General features: G+C 39.3%; 1 protein-coding gene across 1 annotated transcript; it reads left to right on the top strand.

Annotated features, from left to right (window-relative positions):
- The first annotated feature begins 124 nt into the window (after window positions 1-124).
- Window positions 125-17,382, top strand: CHP1 (calcineurin like EF-hand protein 1). The gene is made up of 7 exons (XM_088520497.1): window positions 125-279; window positions 4,905-4,977; window positions 12,009-12,089; window positions 13,446-13,573; window positions 14,512-14,573; window positions 15,607-15,729; window positions 17,177-17,382. The coding sequence occupies exons 1-7, from the start codon at window positions 213-215 to the stop codon at window positions 17,228-17,230; spliced, it is 588 nt and encodes a 195-aa protein (XP_088376623.1). The 5' UTR covers window positions 125-212; the 3' UTR covers window positions 17,231-17,382.
- Window positions 17,383-18,246: the final 864 nt, after the last annotated feature.

Here is an 18,246-nt window from a genome sequence, read left to right as displayed (position 1 = left end):
CGGCCGCCCGCGATGACGTCAGAGGCGGGCGCGTGCCACCTCTAGGCGGTGCGATGCAGTGCGCATGCGCGCGCGCTTGGCGGCCGTTGGCCGTCGGGGGCGGGCGAAGGGGGAGGGGTGGGGTCTTTGCCTGCGCCGCCGCTGCCGGGCACTGGTGCGCGCGTCGGCCCGGCGCGAGCGGAGCGGAGGCGAGTCCTGCTCGAGGGGCGGCCATGGGGTCCCGGGCGTCCACGCTGCTGCGGGACGAGGAGATCGAGGAGATCAAGAAGGAGACGGGCTGTAAGCACGGGGTAGGGCGGGCGGGAGTGGGGCAGCGCGCCCTCCCTGCGGGCGGTGCGAGAGTCTCGGCCGCGCGGTCTGTGCTGTGCCCAGGCAGGCGGCGAGTGCGGCCCCCACGCCGTGCTGTGCCGCCTGGCCCCGGGGAGCTGCCTCGGCGCTCCCGCCTCGCGGGGAGACCTGCTCTGCTTCGCCAAGCCTGGAACCGGGCCTCGCGGTGCCCGCGGCGGCCTCCGCGCCGGAGGCGGGCGCTCCGTGCCTGCCCTGGCGTCCGCGGTTTCGGGTGGGTAGTGCTCTGGAAGAGCTCTCCGTGCGTTTCGCCCAGGTGGCACTTGAAGTCCAGGCTTTCACCCATGTTGCCCTAAGGATATTCGGGCTGAGCGGCTTTTAAAGCATGTAAGAAGTAGCGTAACCCCTGAGAGTTGGGTAAGAGAGGGGAATGCGCTGCCCCGAGTGGCCTAGGGTATAGAGCTGCTCTGCCGTGTAGTACTGAGCTGTTTCCTATAAATATAAAGGTAAGGTAAAGCTCACTCATTTGTTTTGTTGATTTGGCTGATGACAGTGGTTGCCAGCGTGAGAATTCTAGTAAATGGTGAATGATGGCAAATTTAGGGCACTCTTAGCAGGAGTGATGAGGTTGTGACATCCTAGGTGTCACCTCGCTGCTTTTTATTTTCTGTGGCTTGTTTTTCTCTTCCTCTGGTGAAACAAGGTTTTCCCAGATCATGCTTATTTCCTACTTGTATTTGCTTCTCTGTCTCTGTTATCTGAAAGTACTTTTACCCCTTCGAGTGTTGTCATGTGTTCATTTTAGGTAATAGTTTATTTGTGCCAGGGAAACAAGTGAAGAGAGAGAGAGAGTACAAGACAGTGTGAGTTACCATGCTTTCCATGATCCTTTTTTCATGAATCCTTTCCCTCCATGGGAAGCTTCTACAGGAGCGTTGTGATAAACAAGGAGTAGGAGTTTGAGTATGCTTATCCAGGAAGAACTTGCTCTATGATCTTTAAGTAAAGGTAGCCTCCTGTTAAAAAAATTTTAAATATAAAAGCTCAAATCTGGAATACTCTTCCAAAAGATTTAACTTTCTCATTTTCTCTCCCCAGTTATTTATCTGTGGTGTTTCATTCCTAGAATTTTAGACCATTGGTGGTTAAGTAAATAACCTGTAGGGTGGCTATGCAGAAGAGCTGAGTGATAAACCTGACTGGAGCTAGTACAGTCCTGCTTTAGTTAGCCTCTAGTCACACCTTTGAAGTGTTAAACTTTCCTGTGGCCAGGAGATTTAAGCCTTGTGATCTCAATTTGCTTAATCTGCCTGTGTTTTTTTTCTTCACGTTCATGTACGGGGCTGTAAAATATGACTTGATTAATAAAGCACTGCTAATGTTCTAATGCCTGTTGGTAAGCTGTCACAGAAAGTCTACTTTTTGGCTTCATCAATCTATGTCTGCCCCCAGCCAGTTTCCCCAGGGTAGGAATGTGATTCTTGTCTGTCTGTTGTAGTTCTCTAGTTCAAATGAAAATTGCACTAAAGTTAGCGCTGTCATACACTGTGCATAGGTGCAAATACAAGGTTTGCAAGGTATAGGAGTGGGGCAGGGGGGAAGTGGGCCTCCGGATAATTTGTAGGGAAGGTCACTGGAAGAATGTTAAGCAGGTATTGCTGAATAGACTGTCCTGCTATTTCTTGGAAACTTCTTGTTGGTGATACTTCACCTACTAAAGAGTTTTAGAAAGCGACATGGTAAAAGCAAAACTATTTGACAGGACTGAATGTCCATGTTGAACTAATGCCTGATAAGCACGGCTAAGGAGTCTTTCTTCTTGGGTGTGCCGTACAGTGAAACAGCTTTTCCAGTTCATTTTGGGATAAGTGCAAAGGCATGAACAGAACACTTAGCCTATTGGAAGGCGTTCAATTGTGGAGATATATAGCTCTTTCATTTTTAAATAGCACAAAACTGAACAGCTAATGACACTAATAGGGGTGATAAACCTTATAGTAAAGTTCTTTTAGTTGAGCAGATAAAAAAAGATTTTTTGATGGGAATTTGAAGCAACCTTGTCATTTAATTGTGGTGAAAAACTGACACTTTTTAGCATAGCATACTAAGAAATACCTATAAAGCTAGTGTTTCCAAGAACCTAAAAGTAACTCATTTTCCTGTAAAACCTCTGCTTAGTGGCACATAATCTGTAGTAGGTTCTCAGTAACTGGAGTTAAATGGGAAGTTGACAGCCCGAAACCTTATATGATGTTTTGTGGAATTGTTTGCTTTGCATATCAATATTTTGAAATTAGGGTTTGAAAAAAAAATTCAAGGAGCCCTAACCACTCTTTTATTTACCCCTAAAAGAGATAGATGAGAGTTCCTAGATGTTGTCAGCATTCTGCTGCAAGTTTTTGGAAACGTGTAAACATGTAATAGTATTTAAACAGCATTGGTTCACACCCTTATTCTTGTGCTTACTTCAAGGTGAATAGTAAACTAGTAAACTCATATCAGAACTTAAAGGCATTTTTCACAAAATATCATTTTAGTGGTAACAGGTAATGGATTTTCTGAAATGCAAGTGTATGACCTTACGATTATATTTTGTAGGTTTAACTTGGAAAAAGTTATAAACTGTCTGATTACAATGAACTTGCTAAATATTTAGCAGAAGTATGGTTTTGGGCAAAATAAAGGAGCTTTATTTAAATATTTAAAGGGCCTCATAAGTAGGGATGAGTAAGTAAAAATCATGTTTCAGTTAGCTTTAAACCTTAGCTTTTGTGTTTAAGATGCAAGAATAAGTTGCAGCTTTTGCTCTGGCTCTTTCATTATCAGGGAAGGCTGAAAATCTGCCTTGCAGGAAGGCCCTGAAAAGTGGAGTCAGTGCTGCAGCTTTCATGTGGGATAAGAACAAAAAGAATTTGGGAAATAATTTATTGGTGGACCTGAATCATATATCCTTTCTCATACACTTACAAGTATAGTGTGATGTTACCGAAGACATTTCTTCTGCTGCGGTAGCTTCATATTAATCATGTACTATTACAGAATTATTTCAAAATTGGAGTTGCTGATAGTTTAGAACTAGCAGTTGAGTGAAAATACCATGACTGTATTTCCAGGGAGGGATGGGTGTGCAAGGCTATTTATCCAAAATGTAATGCTCAGCTATTCTTTTTTTCACTATCAGTTGATGTATTTGCATACCATCTTTAAAACGCTAAATCAGAAATGTTGACAGAGTAGTCTTCAAAATGCTGCTGGCCTGTTCTCTGTGTGTATTGCTCAACTTGAAGTTGAGCAAGCTGCCCAATCTGATCATCCAGACGTTGCCTTATGTGGAACTGAGCAAATTGCCCAACCCAGTGCAAAGAATGAAGGTTGCCAGGGAGACATGAGAAAAAAAAAAAAAAGGCAGTTGCTGGCAGGTCATCCTAAAGGAGGGAACAGTTGAACCTAAACAAATAGTTTGGAGAAAGAACAAACCTGATAAAGTAATTCAGCCTTACTTGTCACAGATCAAACGACTGCTGTGCAACCTGTTCCCAAGTAAGTTTTAGAAACTAACAAAGCCTTTGCTGTTGAAACAATTGAATTTGTACAGCTGAATCAGTACTTAGTGTCACTTTCAAAATCACACTTTTACTGAGTAAACATTAAGATTTAATTCGGCCTTATTTAATGTATTGATTAACTTAATGCTAGCTGAAGAGGCTCGGAACTGCCAAAGATTTCTGTAAAGCATGTACTTACAATGTTAAAGAAACTGTTTGTTTTTTTTTTGTTTTTAAACAGATTCATCTACTCTCACCATGGCCTCTTTTAACAATCTAGTTGTCTAGCATCTTGGTAAAATTTAAACCATTATACTAAAGTTAATAACTGGCTTTGGAATTTCTGCTGCAAATTGCATACTTACAATTCTGCAATAATTTTCTTATTTCATCTTGGTGTCCCAAATCCCTGCTAATCCTTTTTAGATAGGAACTTTTGGCTTTAAGATCCTAGAAGTCTGCAAGTTACTTTAGTGAACCTGGAAATGAACAACCCACATCTAGATTCTGATAGTCCTGTATGGAAGGAAACATGTTCAGGCATAAAGTCTCTGTGACCACTTTCCCGAAGTAGAGAAACTGAGTATGCTTTGACTTTTTAGTCTGGAAAAAGACGATAGGAATGGAGACAGGCACTCTGAATGAGTGGGAACTTGTTTCCAGGGTTGACAGGGAGCTTGTGTATGTCAACAGTTTTTTGTCTTAAGCAGTAGACAGCTGGAGATGTAGGAAGACATGTGCTAGAAGCTAAAGTTGACTGTGGCTTTCACATGAGCTCCTGTGAAGTATATTTACCTTCTTCAGGTTAAGATGACTATCAAAATTGAAAGTTCGTCACAAGATCTCTCCAGAAGAAGCTATTCTGTCCCAGTACTGTTTGCCTCTGCTTCTTTACCAAGAGAAGAACAGATTTCCTCTTGTGAAGAAGAGAATTGTTTCTTACAGTCTTGACAATTGGAAATTTGGCAGTCTTGTAATATATTTGCTTGTAACTGAGTAGTTCGGTGTAACGAGATCCAATTCTAGAAAGGATGATGGACATGCTAATTTGTATTTTTTTTTTTCCTCCTCCAGTCTCCCACAGTCAAATCACTCGCCTGTACAGTCGCTTCACCAGCCTGGACAAAGGAGAAAATGGCACTCTTAGGTACGTACCATTGTGAGTTTGGCTGTCCTTCCACTGACCCATATCTGTAATGGTGACTTGCTGTTGCGGTGTGCCTGCATATGTTTTCCTCATATGATGAATCAGTGAGGCCTTTGTAACTGATTCTCTCACACCTGTTGTCTACATGAAAATTCAAGCTCCTTCTGTTTTATGAAGTAGAAATCCAAATGTTGAATTGAGTAAATGTGCTCTAAATACCCATTGCCTTTACTGTGGAGTTAAGGGCTTGTGGCCGTTAATAGAAGAAAGGACAGTATTGATTTTAAGTCTAACTTTGAACATTCATGTCTACAAACAATAACTTTTTTTTTCTTTTTAAGTAAGGGTGAGCTGTAACCAAATCACTGTGACTAAACAAATGCACATTCTATTCTTCAAATAGTAGTTCACCTTGAAAAGGTGCGGGATATTCCAGGCCCTTTAATGTGTTTGCCTTCTGCCAGCAATTTAAATTTACAGTTTGATATTGTGAATCTCTTAAACTGTAGTTTTCAAACTCTAGTCAAAGATGAACTGGTTACAGTGACTGCAGCTTAATCAGGTAAATAAAAATTAGGCTTAAACTTCGTATCTGTAAGACATCCCCCTCCTCTTTGATGTTTTGAGCCTACTGGAAAGTATTCTCAAATGAAATGGAAACTCTAGTGGGATGATTCCTCTTAAAATATATTCCTTTTCTGTCTCTCTCCTAGCCTTACCCACTCCTACTATAGTATTGCATGTTGATATTGGTTTGCTCTTTATTTAGTGAATTCATTATGAATTCTGATTGTATTTAGTTGCTTAACACTCCTTTCTTTTCATAGAGTCTACATATTACAGTAAATAAATTAATAATATAAAATATGGCAAATAAGTTACCCATGATTCATTTACAGGTATAGTTTTATGATGAATATAACCTGGTTTAACTCCATTTTGCTACTGAAATTCTACTGCTTTCTTCTGTTGATGCTAGTGATCAAAACTTATATTTGGAAACTAATCTGTTTGGAAACTTGTCCAGCGAAACAAGGTAAAAGGAACCCAGTTAGTTTTGAGGGTTTTTTTTTTGTTGACATTTGGTCTGTTTTTTTTTCTGCATTCACTATATGGCCACATATGCCAGCACCAGTGCACAGGGAAGCTGGAAGACTGCAATGGAGTGAGGAGGGAAAAGGGATATTGTTATAACATAGAATCAGGAATTGTTTGAGTTTTATATAATCAGACCTTGTAAAATGTGGTCCTGGAATGCCCTATAACCCAAACAACTAGAATCACTGCTTTGAAGGTGAAGGTGCAGTAGTAAGATAACACTGGCTTCCTGCAGCTTCCTTCTCTGACTTTATGCAGATCCTTGTCATGACACGAATTGCTGACTTCTCAGTTACATTTAAGCAAATGATTGTGCAATTGTACTAGATTACAAAATTATTTTTATTTTTTAAGAAAAAAAAATCCCTCCACCCAGCCCCCTCCTTTATGTGCGTAGGTATCGTTAACCTGATTGACTCCATTGATTCAGACTACGTGTCTGTTCCATAAATATCTGGCCTGGCATAGCTGAATGGTTGACAACCTAGACTATAGGTGAGGAAACAAGTGACTTTGGCTGGGTTGGGCAGGAACTTCACAAGCCAGCTCTGTCATGGAAGCCAGTGTATCATTTAAATTATAGAACTGGCTCTTGTGACATACAGATCACCTGATGATATCTAGGCAGGGGGATGTGTGTGGAAAATAAATCTGGATCAGATTTGGCAAAAACTAGTCACTGATTCTATGTAACATTCTGTTGAAGAGTTCAATTTTTGACCACTTGGTATTTTCCTGGGAGAATCTTCTGAAGATATACATCTTTGATGGGATTCATTTTGCAGCCAGCTGAAGTGTTGAAGCACACTCTATATTGAAGTGTAGTGAAATTTGCAAAGGCATGTTCAGTTACTAAATGAAATGGAAATTTCATGCTGAGTTAATTTTGATTTATTTATTTTTTTTAGGCAATCTTTTCAGTGAAAGCTGCACTAAAAGTCTAGAAGTTAGTCCCTGCTTTGTCAAAGAAAGCTGCTAATTAAATGTGTTTTCTTTAAGAAAACTTACTTTTATAGCAATAGCGTATTAGCCAAGTAAGAGAAAGGTAACTCGCCAGTTTTATTTCATGCTAGCAAAGGTACAGGAATGGCTAGTAACTTTTTTACTACTGCTTATGTCTCAACATTAAATTACTTGACAGAAGAACACTAACAGCCTCTTAAACTTTACATGTGGATATAGTGTTTACTGATGAATAAAGATGATGGCTGCCAGGCTACTCCAGTTCCATTTGAACCTTATTTCTCAGGTACACACTGTTCCTTACCTCTTCCCTCTGACTTTAAATGCCCCCATTAAATCCATAAAAGTTGTGTAAAGTTTGAGCTGATTGTGCTCAATTTACTTAAGAAGAGGAATAATGAGTTAAATATGATATGACCGTCTGTTGCACAATGTTTAGTTTAATAGTGTTGCATGTCAGGAGGAGTTTGACTTTCATTGTTGTTAATCACTTAGTACCTTGGAAAGGAAATGAACTTTGTGTGGAAAATCCCATCAAGTTGTGACCCATTAACTTGCAGGATTGTAAGCATAGCCTGTTCCCAAATGTGGCTGAATTAGGAGTGGTATTTGGATTCTGAATCCTGTCCTGGCTCCTGCAATATGTGGAAACAATCATGTTTCTAAGTAATGGAAAACTACTTCCTGATAAAACAATGCAGGGGAGGAGGGGGGAGAACTGCTAATCGGAAACTTGTAAATGATGGTTTCTGAAATGCTGATCAAAGAAAATTTGCGAATTTGAGACAAGCAAGATGAAGAGTTGGGAAGGGAGGGATTCTGCCTGTTTCTATTACCACCTGCTTATTACTATCAAACAATTTAGAAGGAATGTCTTTTCTTTGTTTCCTGTGAGCAAGAGCAATCGTTTCCATAAGGGTGGTTATGGCATTGACTTACAAATGACGAAAATCACTCATGACTGTGACTTAAAGAAGTATTTATTTATGCAGTTGCTTATGGCATAAATTACATCCTTAAATATGAAGCACTGCTTCAAAGAACATAGAAGATTGTGCTGTTCTTACCTTTGTATTTAAAAGGACAAAGTGAAGAACATCTAATGCAGAAGATCCTAGGGTTTAGAGAGCTCAGGTAATTTATTCTGGAAATATAATTCAAAATGGAAATCTTTCCATCTTTTAGAGGATTGTACCCAGTATACCTGTATGTAATTTCAGGGTACCAAGTTTTTATATCTCTTTTTTTTTTTTATGCCTGAATGGGATCCTGTGCAATACTATAGAGCTAAATAAATGAAATGTAAGAGAAGGGAATTGACAGAAGCAGAGCTTTATTTTATGTGCTTTTTTTTTTTGGGGGGGGGGGGGTGCTCTAATATTTCTTTTCTTCGCCTCTCCTAAACTGCATAGGAAGTGCTATAGAACTGCAACCAACTCTTTAAAGGGGTAGAAAAATCTTCCTTTTTTTTTTTTTCCCCCCGGCCTTTCTAAGTGAAATGGATAAATTCTTTGACTTAACGTAATCTGACTGAAACCAGGTTGTTAAAGCCAATATGAAACTGTTCCACTGAAAATCTTCTCAGCACGTTAGATATCAATACTGTGCCATGCTGACTTGCCAAACAATGTTGATGCTCTTGAACATCCATGGATACGGATGGGCTGTAGAATTAATTGTTTGATTAAATCCTAACTTTTCTTCAGGAGAACAGGGTGCATCTTTTCTCCTTTGCATTCTGATTTCCATTATGAGGAAACTGGAGTGTGTACTAGGATCAGTGTATGCTTGCCCCGGGGAGTTGTCTTGTCTGGGTCATTGGAGGACCAGTACCGTAGTGTACCAGTGACCATGGCACCACATAATACATCTGCTTCAAAATTTAGACACTTCCTTTGAGGAAGTAGTGCTAGACCATTGTGGATTGAGCTATAAAAAGGAGATAATTGCTTGAACTGCTACTATGCAACTTCTGCATGGAGCCTCCCACTTAGGATGGTTTCTTCCGCAAAGAAGAAATTAAATGCTAAGCAATTCAGAAGGTTTTTTGTTTTGTCTTTATACTTTCCAGCAATTAGTTTATATTGAATATGGATGAGAGTAGGCAGGCAAATATTCTGAAAAAGTGATACCTAAGGACTGAGGTGTTTCTAATTATCTTGTGCTTACGAAAGCTGTTCATGGGATGGTTTCTTCTGGAGAACTTCTCAAATCTGTGGTCCCGAGAGATGGTGACAGGTAGCTTTCTGTTTGAACAGAGACTAAGCTCATTCATAATAGTTAAAACTTCATTGCAGGCTTTTCAAGTAGAGCATAAGTTAGCTCTCTCTAAATGTGGAATTATTTCTTTGCTTAAAAAAAAAAAAAGACTTTTTTTTTTCCTTTAGCTTTACCTAAAATAGACTAGACAGACAGGATATGGTTTGGATGAGTGAATGACAGACTACTGTCTCGGTCTACACTTCCCTCTTTGGCTGTGCTTTCTTTTATTCATACTGCTTTTTGTTTTGTTTTCTGTTGATTTTTTTTTTCTAATTATCACCTTTTACCTCTAGCACACTTATTTATTTCCAAATGTTTATTATGTAATTAGTCTCATGTTTATTGAGACAAACTTTTTGTTATGCATATGAATGATTTTCTCCTCAATGTTCTGCTTTCCTCAGTTCTATGTAGCCCTATCTTCCTTAACCCTGTTCAGTGAACAGTGTTCCTCAAGCGTTTTCTAGAAGAAGACATATACACAAACAGGAGGGAAAATATATATATATATGTATAAAGAATGGCCAGTAAGTCCTTTTGCAGCATTTATAATTAGGCAAAGTCTCATTCACTTAGAGGTCTGCCATGTACCTCAGAGGATATAACCATGCTTGAAAATACTTGTCTTAGAATCTATGAATTCCTTGCTGCAAAAGGAAGTATGAATGCTCTGGCACAGATGTGAAATGGCTGGTCTGCATAATGATAACATGCAGTTAAGGACTGCTTTGCATGTTATCTTTGAGCAAGGATTTAATGGAAGACAGCCTCCAGGAAGGATCTCATTGGAAGAGCCTTGTTGCTATGGCACATGAATGAGGAAGTAGTAGAGGGCATCAAATTTCTTGCAAGCTCCAGCCTCAGCCAGGTGAAGTTGGTCCCTAATGATTCTTGGAAGCCTTGGTTTATAAAGTAGAGAATAACTTGCATCCTGCATTCATTTACTTTTATGACTGTTGCAGCTATTTCAATTATAACACTCACTCAGTAATGTGCTCTTAACAAGCAAAAATGGCCTACTGCAATCCTGATAATGACAGGACAAATAGATTTGAAACCTGGGGAGTTATTTGTAGTTAATTGTTAATCTCCTGCTATAGAGCAGAACAACAAGAGGCTGAAATGCTGAATGTAAATTGTTTGAGGCTCAATATTAAGAAATAGCGATATATCAAGTAGAAAATGTTTAAGCATTAGGGTTTTGTTCTAAATAGAATGCTGCTTTTGGCCTGTAAATGTTAGCATTGACACAGAAGTCCTGCTGTTAAAATATTGTTACCAGGACACAGGTTTTCCACATCACTGCATCTCATGCCTAAATAACTAATGTCTGTGGTGCCCTTCAGCTGTGGCCTAACATGCAGCTGTCCTGAAGAGTGTGGTAACAAGCTGATCATGCTATACTGATGGTATGTTGAAATGATTTGGACCTTGTCAGAGCAGTGATTCTCTTGGAGATAGCTTAGAAGTATGGTCATGTCCCTCTATATTAGAAGGCCTAATGATTTCAGCCATGTTGCAACAGATACACTATAATTGGGCCTCTTAGCAATGCTCGGGTGTAACAGGGCGCAAAGAGGGCTTTAGGCTGCAACTAAAATTTGAACATATTGCTTCTTTCTCAGCCTAGACTAGTAGTAAGAAGGGGGGGTTAGCTGATTCCTTTCCTGAAGGCCTTTTTCTATCTTTAAGATCTTGGTACTGTAAAAGCATGGTATACTTAAATAATTTCAGGTGTGTTCTTGCTTACTTTTCCCCATTTTTTTTTCCCTCTTTAAGGACAACATCTCAACTTCGTTGTTGATTCATTTAGTGAGCATAGGTGTCAAAAGTAGTGAGCTTTTAACAACTAAGCTTGAGACCTTGTGAACCAAATTTCAGAAACAGGACTGCATTTGACTTGAAGATAATTGCAGGTATTTCTGAAAAAGTCAGGAGATATCAAATAATGCATATTAAGAGTACAGGCTTTTACAGCCATACTACATCACTGTTTTCTTCGCTCTTTTGAGTCTAAATGAGTTCGGAGCGAGTCTTGTACTAACTGGTAAATCGGTACTGCAGAAATAAACCCATTTCCTGAAATCTTCACTGAGAATAATCTACCCCCTTCCCTATAGTTCTTCCCTGGACACACCAAGATTATGCCACTTCTGATAGACCTTCTGATCAGTTGAAAGGAAATAAAAACTATTAGTGTAACTCTAATAATAGAAGAAACCCTGTGATCATGCTGGCATGCAGCATGCAGGTCAACTGCATGTTTGCAGGCATGTGGCATTCCTACAGCATTGTTCCAGAATCTGGAACAAGCTAGTCTAGAAAAATTTTTCTAATTCAAATTACTTACCTCTCAAACACCTATCAAAAATTTCAGAAGTTTCCCTTCCTTAGGTGTTGCGAACTATCAGCGTCAGTTTAGGAAGATTACTAGCACAGACAAATAATTTTAACAACTGAACAGTGCTGTTAACATGATAAATGAATAGCCTATAATATAATATAGCCTTGGAATAGCCTTCTAGTTAACTTTAAACTATTTTCTCTATTACCAATGGTATAAAGAATTATGTTTTGAAAACCAGCAATTGTCTTGCTGCTGAAATAAAACCATACAGAAATGTTTTACTGTCACTTCTTTTTTAAAGTAATGTCATCTTCTTTGACTTTAACTTCATGCAGACTTTTTATGTTCTTCCTTTTCTTAGCCGTGAAGACTTCCAGCGGATTCCAGAGCTTGCCATCAATCCACTGGGAGACAGGATTATCAATGCCTTTTTTTCAGAGGGGTAAGTTCCTGTGACTCAATTAGTGAACAGTCACAAAATCTGTCATTCATAAGAAGCTCCCATAAGAGTGAAAGGCCTGTGGTTAAAGCACAGAACTTGAATTTTGCTCGCCTTGTCATGAGCTTTGTACATCATTTGTTTGCTCTGCATGTTTTCCTTCTGTTGTAAGAGATACATGCCACCCTGAGTTGTTGAGGATTTTGTGAGGTTTATTCAGTGAAAATCTCTTGACTGTATCTATTTTTTTTTTTTTTTAGTCTGCCCAGCCCTGATTTTCTTGCCATGCTGCTAAACAACTTTGAAGAAAGTCCAGGGCATCTGTATACATTATTTCTTCAAGTAAACTTATAGCAATACTGTCTTTTGCTAGCTAACATTACAATTAACTGAATCAATCTTGATTTTTTTTTTTTACACTTTGACCTCTAAGTGTACCTTTGTTATTAGAGCAGCTTGTTAGTTTTGATTTTAGTTAAACTTCAGATTATTGACAGCCTGTGTCCTATGACACTTCTTACGCGAATCCAAAGAGACAATCAAAACTGGAGTCAACTATCTTTGTTATATTTACTGCTAATCTAGACTGTTCTGTGGAATCTGCTACTGCTCTTGAACACATTGGTCTATAGTGACTGATAGTGCACAGTTCATCTAATCAGCTCCTCATACGGGTCAATACCAGGCAGGGCTTCCTGGCTGGAAAGCCTGAGCTCTGGAAAGCATACACATAGCTTGTTCCCACAGGAGCTTTAGAGGAAAGAGCTGTTTGCCAAGGAACAGCAAGACAGGGCTGCACCAGAGGCCAGAGCCAGGCGTGACAGCAGCCCTTGTAAGGGCAGTGCCCTCACAGACAAAAGGGCCCAGCGCCTGAATGAGAAAAGCAAAGCAAGTCCTGTGCTGGTACCTGAGGTCAGCCCACCTATGACTGTCAGAGAAGTCCACAGTGATGAAGCAAGTCTGAGGTCAAGCAAGGTTGTCAAGTTTGCAGGTTAGGATCAGCAAGATGACCAGGCACAGGCATAGCTACAAAACTGCTCAGGCAAGGTCAAGGACAAAAAGTGAGGCCCTGAGCTTAAACAGTGCTCCCAAGCAAAGAGAGGGGAGCGCTACAAGAAAACAGACTTCTTGCAGCTTTTCCGCACCCCCCCCCTCGCTTTCTTCCATACATGAGTCCTCATAGCAGTCTGATCCCAGGTTACAGTTGCAGCCACAGCTCATTTTGAGCATGGCCAACAAAACTGTGGGCGTGGAAAAGGTTGCAAAGCATTGAGACTAGGTATTGGTTGTTCATTACTGAAGTAAAGAATGCATATAAGCCAGGCTGCATCTAATAGGTCTGTTGAAATACTTACGCAGAGAGGACCAAGTGAATTTCCGTGGATTCATGAGGACTCTGGCCCACTTCCGACCCATAGAAGATAATGAAAAGAGCAAAGACCAGAATGGACCGGAACCACTGAACAGCCGAAGTAACAAGCTCCACTGTAAGAACAGTGAACCTTCCTATGTAAACATTTCTTTTTTTTTTTTTTTTTGGTTGGTTGGTTTGCAGATTTTTTTTTTTCCTTTTTTGTTTCCTTTCTGGAAGGGAATGAAAGAGCATGGAAGTGAAGGTTCTCTGGGCAGTCGTTGCCTGTGGAAATGTAATTGTGGGTTGTGGTGTTTGTTTGTTTGTTATTTTTATAAACTCACAAGCTGACCTGTTTAGAATGTCCACAATGCAAAAGATATGAATTATCTCATGCTAGTATTGGAAATCTGTGGAATTGTTTGAAACTGTTAAGTTGGAAGGTCTCCCGACACAAGTGTTTTCAAAAATATTTGGAACCTAAGATATATTACAAGGCAAGTGTCTGATGTGAATGGGCTTTTCCCCAGTCTTCCATGTAATACAGTACTGTGTGTTTGCTCACCTTCAGCTGAGTACTTTCTTCGACAATTCTGCAGTCTGCCTACAGTGTATAAGCAGAATACTCTTGCACACTAGGCTGAGTTGGCAAGAGTCTTCTGAGCACTGAAACTGTCTTACATCTCACCTAGAACAGAATCAAGAATAAACAAAATGTAAAAATATCTGGATTTAAAGTTCAAGTTGAATATATACTAGTGCTAAATACACTTTTATAGCTCAGGGCTTTGAAGAAATTCTTCTGCAAGCAGAGTGCTTCTGTTAAATACTCACAGTGAGTACTGAAGATTTTTACATCTTGACAAAAGTGTTATTTCTGTATATAGTAATCTTGTAGTAATCTATGGTAAACTTTATGGAACTGAACAGGAATTTTATGGTGAGGCAATTCTAAGGTATTTCTTTTAAAATGGTTTATGAATAGCTGCTGTTATTTTTTAATATATAAATATGTGATCATTAAGAAAAATAGTGGCATTCAGATTCAGCTACTTGTTCTTTTCTTTCCTGTAGTTGCTTTTAGATTATATGATCTAGACAAAGATGACAAGATTTCCAGGGATGAGCTGCTTCAGGTAAATAGCATGGGCCTGCTTTGAACAACTCTATCATGATTCTATGACCTTCTTTGTCACTTCACATCTATGTAGGAGGAAGAGGAAAGTTCCAGCCATCTTTTGAAAAGAATTCCTGAAAGAAATTGGTGCCTAGTTGCTTATTTCCAATTTAAAGCTTTAGATATGCTAAACCTTTCCCTTAGACCTTAACCTTTCATAGCTCTGTTTTATCAGACTGAGGGTGATAGATTCAGACTTAAACTAGAGCATTAGGCCAAACAGAACTTTTCCAAATGATGCATAAATACCCAGCAAATACATCAAGTCCCTTAAGAACTATGTTCTATAATTTTTAAAGCCGCTCTTAACAAGACTTCAGAGGGACAGTATATGAGGTCATTTGACTGGTTATCTCTGTGTCCTCTCAGTAGATTCAAACTTCTTGAAACTGCAGCAGAGTTCATTGGTGCTTCATGTATATGAAACTAGGCTTAAGCTAGGAGTAATTACAAACTACTAATCCTGGGAAATAGACATAGTAGTTTGTGGTTCCTGATGTAAGACAAGGATTTACTTTCAACTGAAACGGCCCTCTAACTCCTACCCAAAAAAAAAAAAAAAACACCCTAAATATGCATAGTGATGACAGCTATCATTTGGTCATATACTTACCAGATTCCAGTAGGCAGAATTTTAAACAGTAGATACCCAAATCAAACATCAGTAAGCTCTGAGAGACACAGAAGCTTCAGAACAAAACATATGATTCATTTGTATTCCAGATGCTTTCTAAATTCTTCCATCTGTTCCACTGCCTACTGAAGAAGCAAAAGACTTTTTCCCCCTCAAAGATAGCTACCAAAGGAAGTTGTTCTGATGTACAAGGACAAATAGAAATGACTTCCAGGAAAATTCTATTGAGTTGTTTTTATATAGAATTATTACTGGAACAAAATCCATGAGGAACAACATTAAGAACACTTCTATTACTGTATCTATATATATCTATGTATATATTTCTTAAACATCTGGGGACTTCTGTGTGTTTTAGGTGTTACGGATGATGGTTGGTGTAAACATTTCTGATGAGCAGCTGGGCAGTATTGCTGACAGAACCATCCAGGAAGCTGATCAAGATGGGGACAGTGCCATCTCCTTTGCAGAGTTCGTAAAGGTTGGTAAACTACATTTTTAATAACAAGAAGTGAAATTGTTCAGGAATGGGACAGATTATTCAGACTTGAAAATGCAAGTGGAAATAAGGAGTGGAAGTCATTTGAGCACTCTTGTCTACCTGCGTTTGGTAAAGCAAGCTTTCCACCAGTTCCTCTCCATCCCTTCTATGTAAAGACAGTTTTTCTTCAGGAAAAAAATGCAATTCTGTCAATATATTAATAATTAGTCTGTATGTTTCTTTCATACTCTGCTAAGCTACACTGCTGAATATATTGCAGACTTTTTCACACCTTGGTAGGAAGACTTCAGACATCAGATTCTGAAAAGTATCTTCTAATAGTGGAAATTGTTAAATGAATGGTGAAAGGTGCTTAAGAGAATTATAGGGAAATAGTGGTACTCTTCTGAAGCCTGCTTGCAGTGAGACAAGGTGAGATTTGTATTACAGTAAATGCTATTACTTTTCTTTTGCAGCCACTTCTTTCTACATGGGTAACCTGACTAGCATAGTGACACAGTAACTGCCATATTGTAATTCTGCAAATAGGTTTTTGCTTGAAGATTTTATCCACTAGTGATGCGGCTAAAACCAGCATGCAAATTTCTAGCTCTGATCCTTTGAATTGCATCTTTTATTAGCTGTCAGAACTAGAGAAATAGCAGAAAACAGTTATTATATAGTCAGTGGATAAAGTTGACCTATAGCAGGACAGCTTCATCTCTTCAATGTGTGACCATGAGGATGGCCCAACACAGGAAGGGGTTGCTGAAGATGTTGTAGAACCTTCCTCCCTTGAGATGTTTAGAACTCAGCTGGATAAGACCTTGCTTTGAATGACTGTGGAAAGTTGGATGAAAAGATCTCCAGAGGTCTCTTGAAACCTAGTATTCTGAGCTTGCAGTACCAAAGTTGAGCACCTAAAGCTGCTTGAGGCAGTTTGTTACCGTCTTACCTCAGCATTAAGAGCAATTCAGTGAATGAGGCTGCCACCTATGTTTAAAAATAATCTAAGTTAGTGATGCTGTGGTCTTGATCTTAGCTCTTCACTCACTGTTTATGCCCCTTCTTCCCTTCCATTCTCTCTTCTGTCTCCTGGATGTATGTTCTTATACTAATTTGCCCAAGCATATTTATGCTTGGGTGGAACAACTTCCTGGGAGTAGTTAAATTATCTGGGCTGTTGGCAGGCTGAAACTGTGTTGTTTACACTTTGGTTGACAGCTTTTTTCCAGCTATAATGGCTAAGATTTTTTTCCTTGCAAAGGAAACCGTAATCTACAGCAAAAAATAGAAGTGTCTAAATGAAAGAATGCCCTGCCAAAGGGAAGCCATCCATGTTTCTGGCCATCTCCTTTGTTTGTTTTTTACCAGTCTAGGAAATCTATTGTGACAGAAATATTTCACATACACTATCTAAAATACCTGTTTCCGGATTTTATTGCAGGTTTTGGAGAAGGTGGATGTAGAACAGAAAATGAGTATTCGATTTCTTCACTGATGGATGGAGAACCTGTTTCTTTCTACCCTTGTATGTATAGGGAATAGAACTTAATTTTCTCCCTACCACCTTTCCCCAGACCATTGCTACTGGTGCATGTGAAATACATCTCCAAACCCTCCCTGGTTTGTTCTACTGATGTGAATATTCTCCATGCATCAGGAACAAAGGGAAATAGCTGCAGTGCAACTTGGAAAGGAACATTTTAAATATATATATTTTTTTTCCTTCCATTTTCAATTTTTATGCTTTCTCCCGTCTGTCCTTGTGTATTATTGTATGAACGAAAAAATCTCTTCCTATGTATTGTTATTTAATCTACAGTCTGATTCTTCTGAGCTCTGAATCTGAATGGAAAAAGGACAGCACTCTCCCAAATGCTTTCTGGAGGCAAGCATCTGCTCAAATACTAGGTGCAGCTGCCTTTTTTTTTTTTTTTTTCTCCTTTTTTTTTTTCCTTCCCCAGTTTGTTCTTTACATGCAGATCTTTCTTTTCTCCTTCTAAATCTGCCTTTTACTTGAGGATTTCTCAATTTCCTTGGCTTTATTGTAAGAGTAGGATTCAGGAGAATACGTGATGATAGGCCAGAATAATTTAAAGGACTGTGAATAGATTTTATTCCTTGTGGGATCAATCCACAGGAAGAATAGGAATCTGTGGTGTCCTGAAAGGAAAGATGAATCTTGCATTAAATGTTTAGTAGCAGATGCAGACATTTGTTTCCTTCGAGTGGCTTGCAGACTTGACATCCAGTGGATCACAAAGTGCCCATTCCAGGTTGCTTTACTCCAGGACCCTCTTCCCATCAGGGTGGTTTCACCTCTGAAGGTGTAAACTTGTTTACCAGCATACTTAATGCAAAAACACTAGGCATGTCAAAATCTGGATTTGTAGTTCTGTCACTGCCCATGTAATAGTGTCATGAAAAATTGTACTAATATATATATTTTTAAGCATAGTAATCTGGATATAAATTTGTATTATTTAGTGTGGAAGTCCTGGTATGTTAGTGGTG

The sequence above is a fragment of the Tinamus guttatus genome, unplaced genomic scaffold, assembly GCF_059628265.1.
Source record: "Tinamus guttatus ecotype Peru unplaced genomic scaffold, ASM5962826v1 Tinamus_guttatus_pri_ptg000089l, whole genome shotgun sequence".
Classification (NCBI taxonomy): Eukaryota; Metazoa; Chordata; class Aves; order Tinamiformes; family Tinamidae; genus Tinamus; species Tinamus guttatus.
This window is presented reverse-complemented; position numbering and strand designations above follow the sequence as displayed.

Bases quoted from the DNA above. Each gene is read 5' to 3' on its own strand.
- CHP1 (XM_088520497.1), top strand. From the start codon at position 213: ATGGGGTCCCGGGCGTCCACGCTGCTGCGGGACGAGGAGATCGAGGAG. The intron at 12,090-13,445 runs GTAAGTTCCTGT...ATACTTACGCAG, and splicing joins AATGCCTTTTTTTCAGAGGG to AGAGGACCAAGTGAATTTCC. The intron at 15,730-17,176 runs GTTGGTAAACTA...ATTTTATTGCAG, and splicing joins CCTTTGCAGAGTTCGTAAAG to GTTTTGGAGAAGGTGGATGT.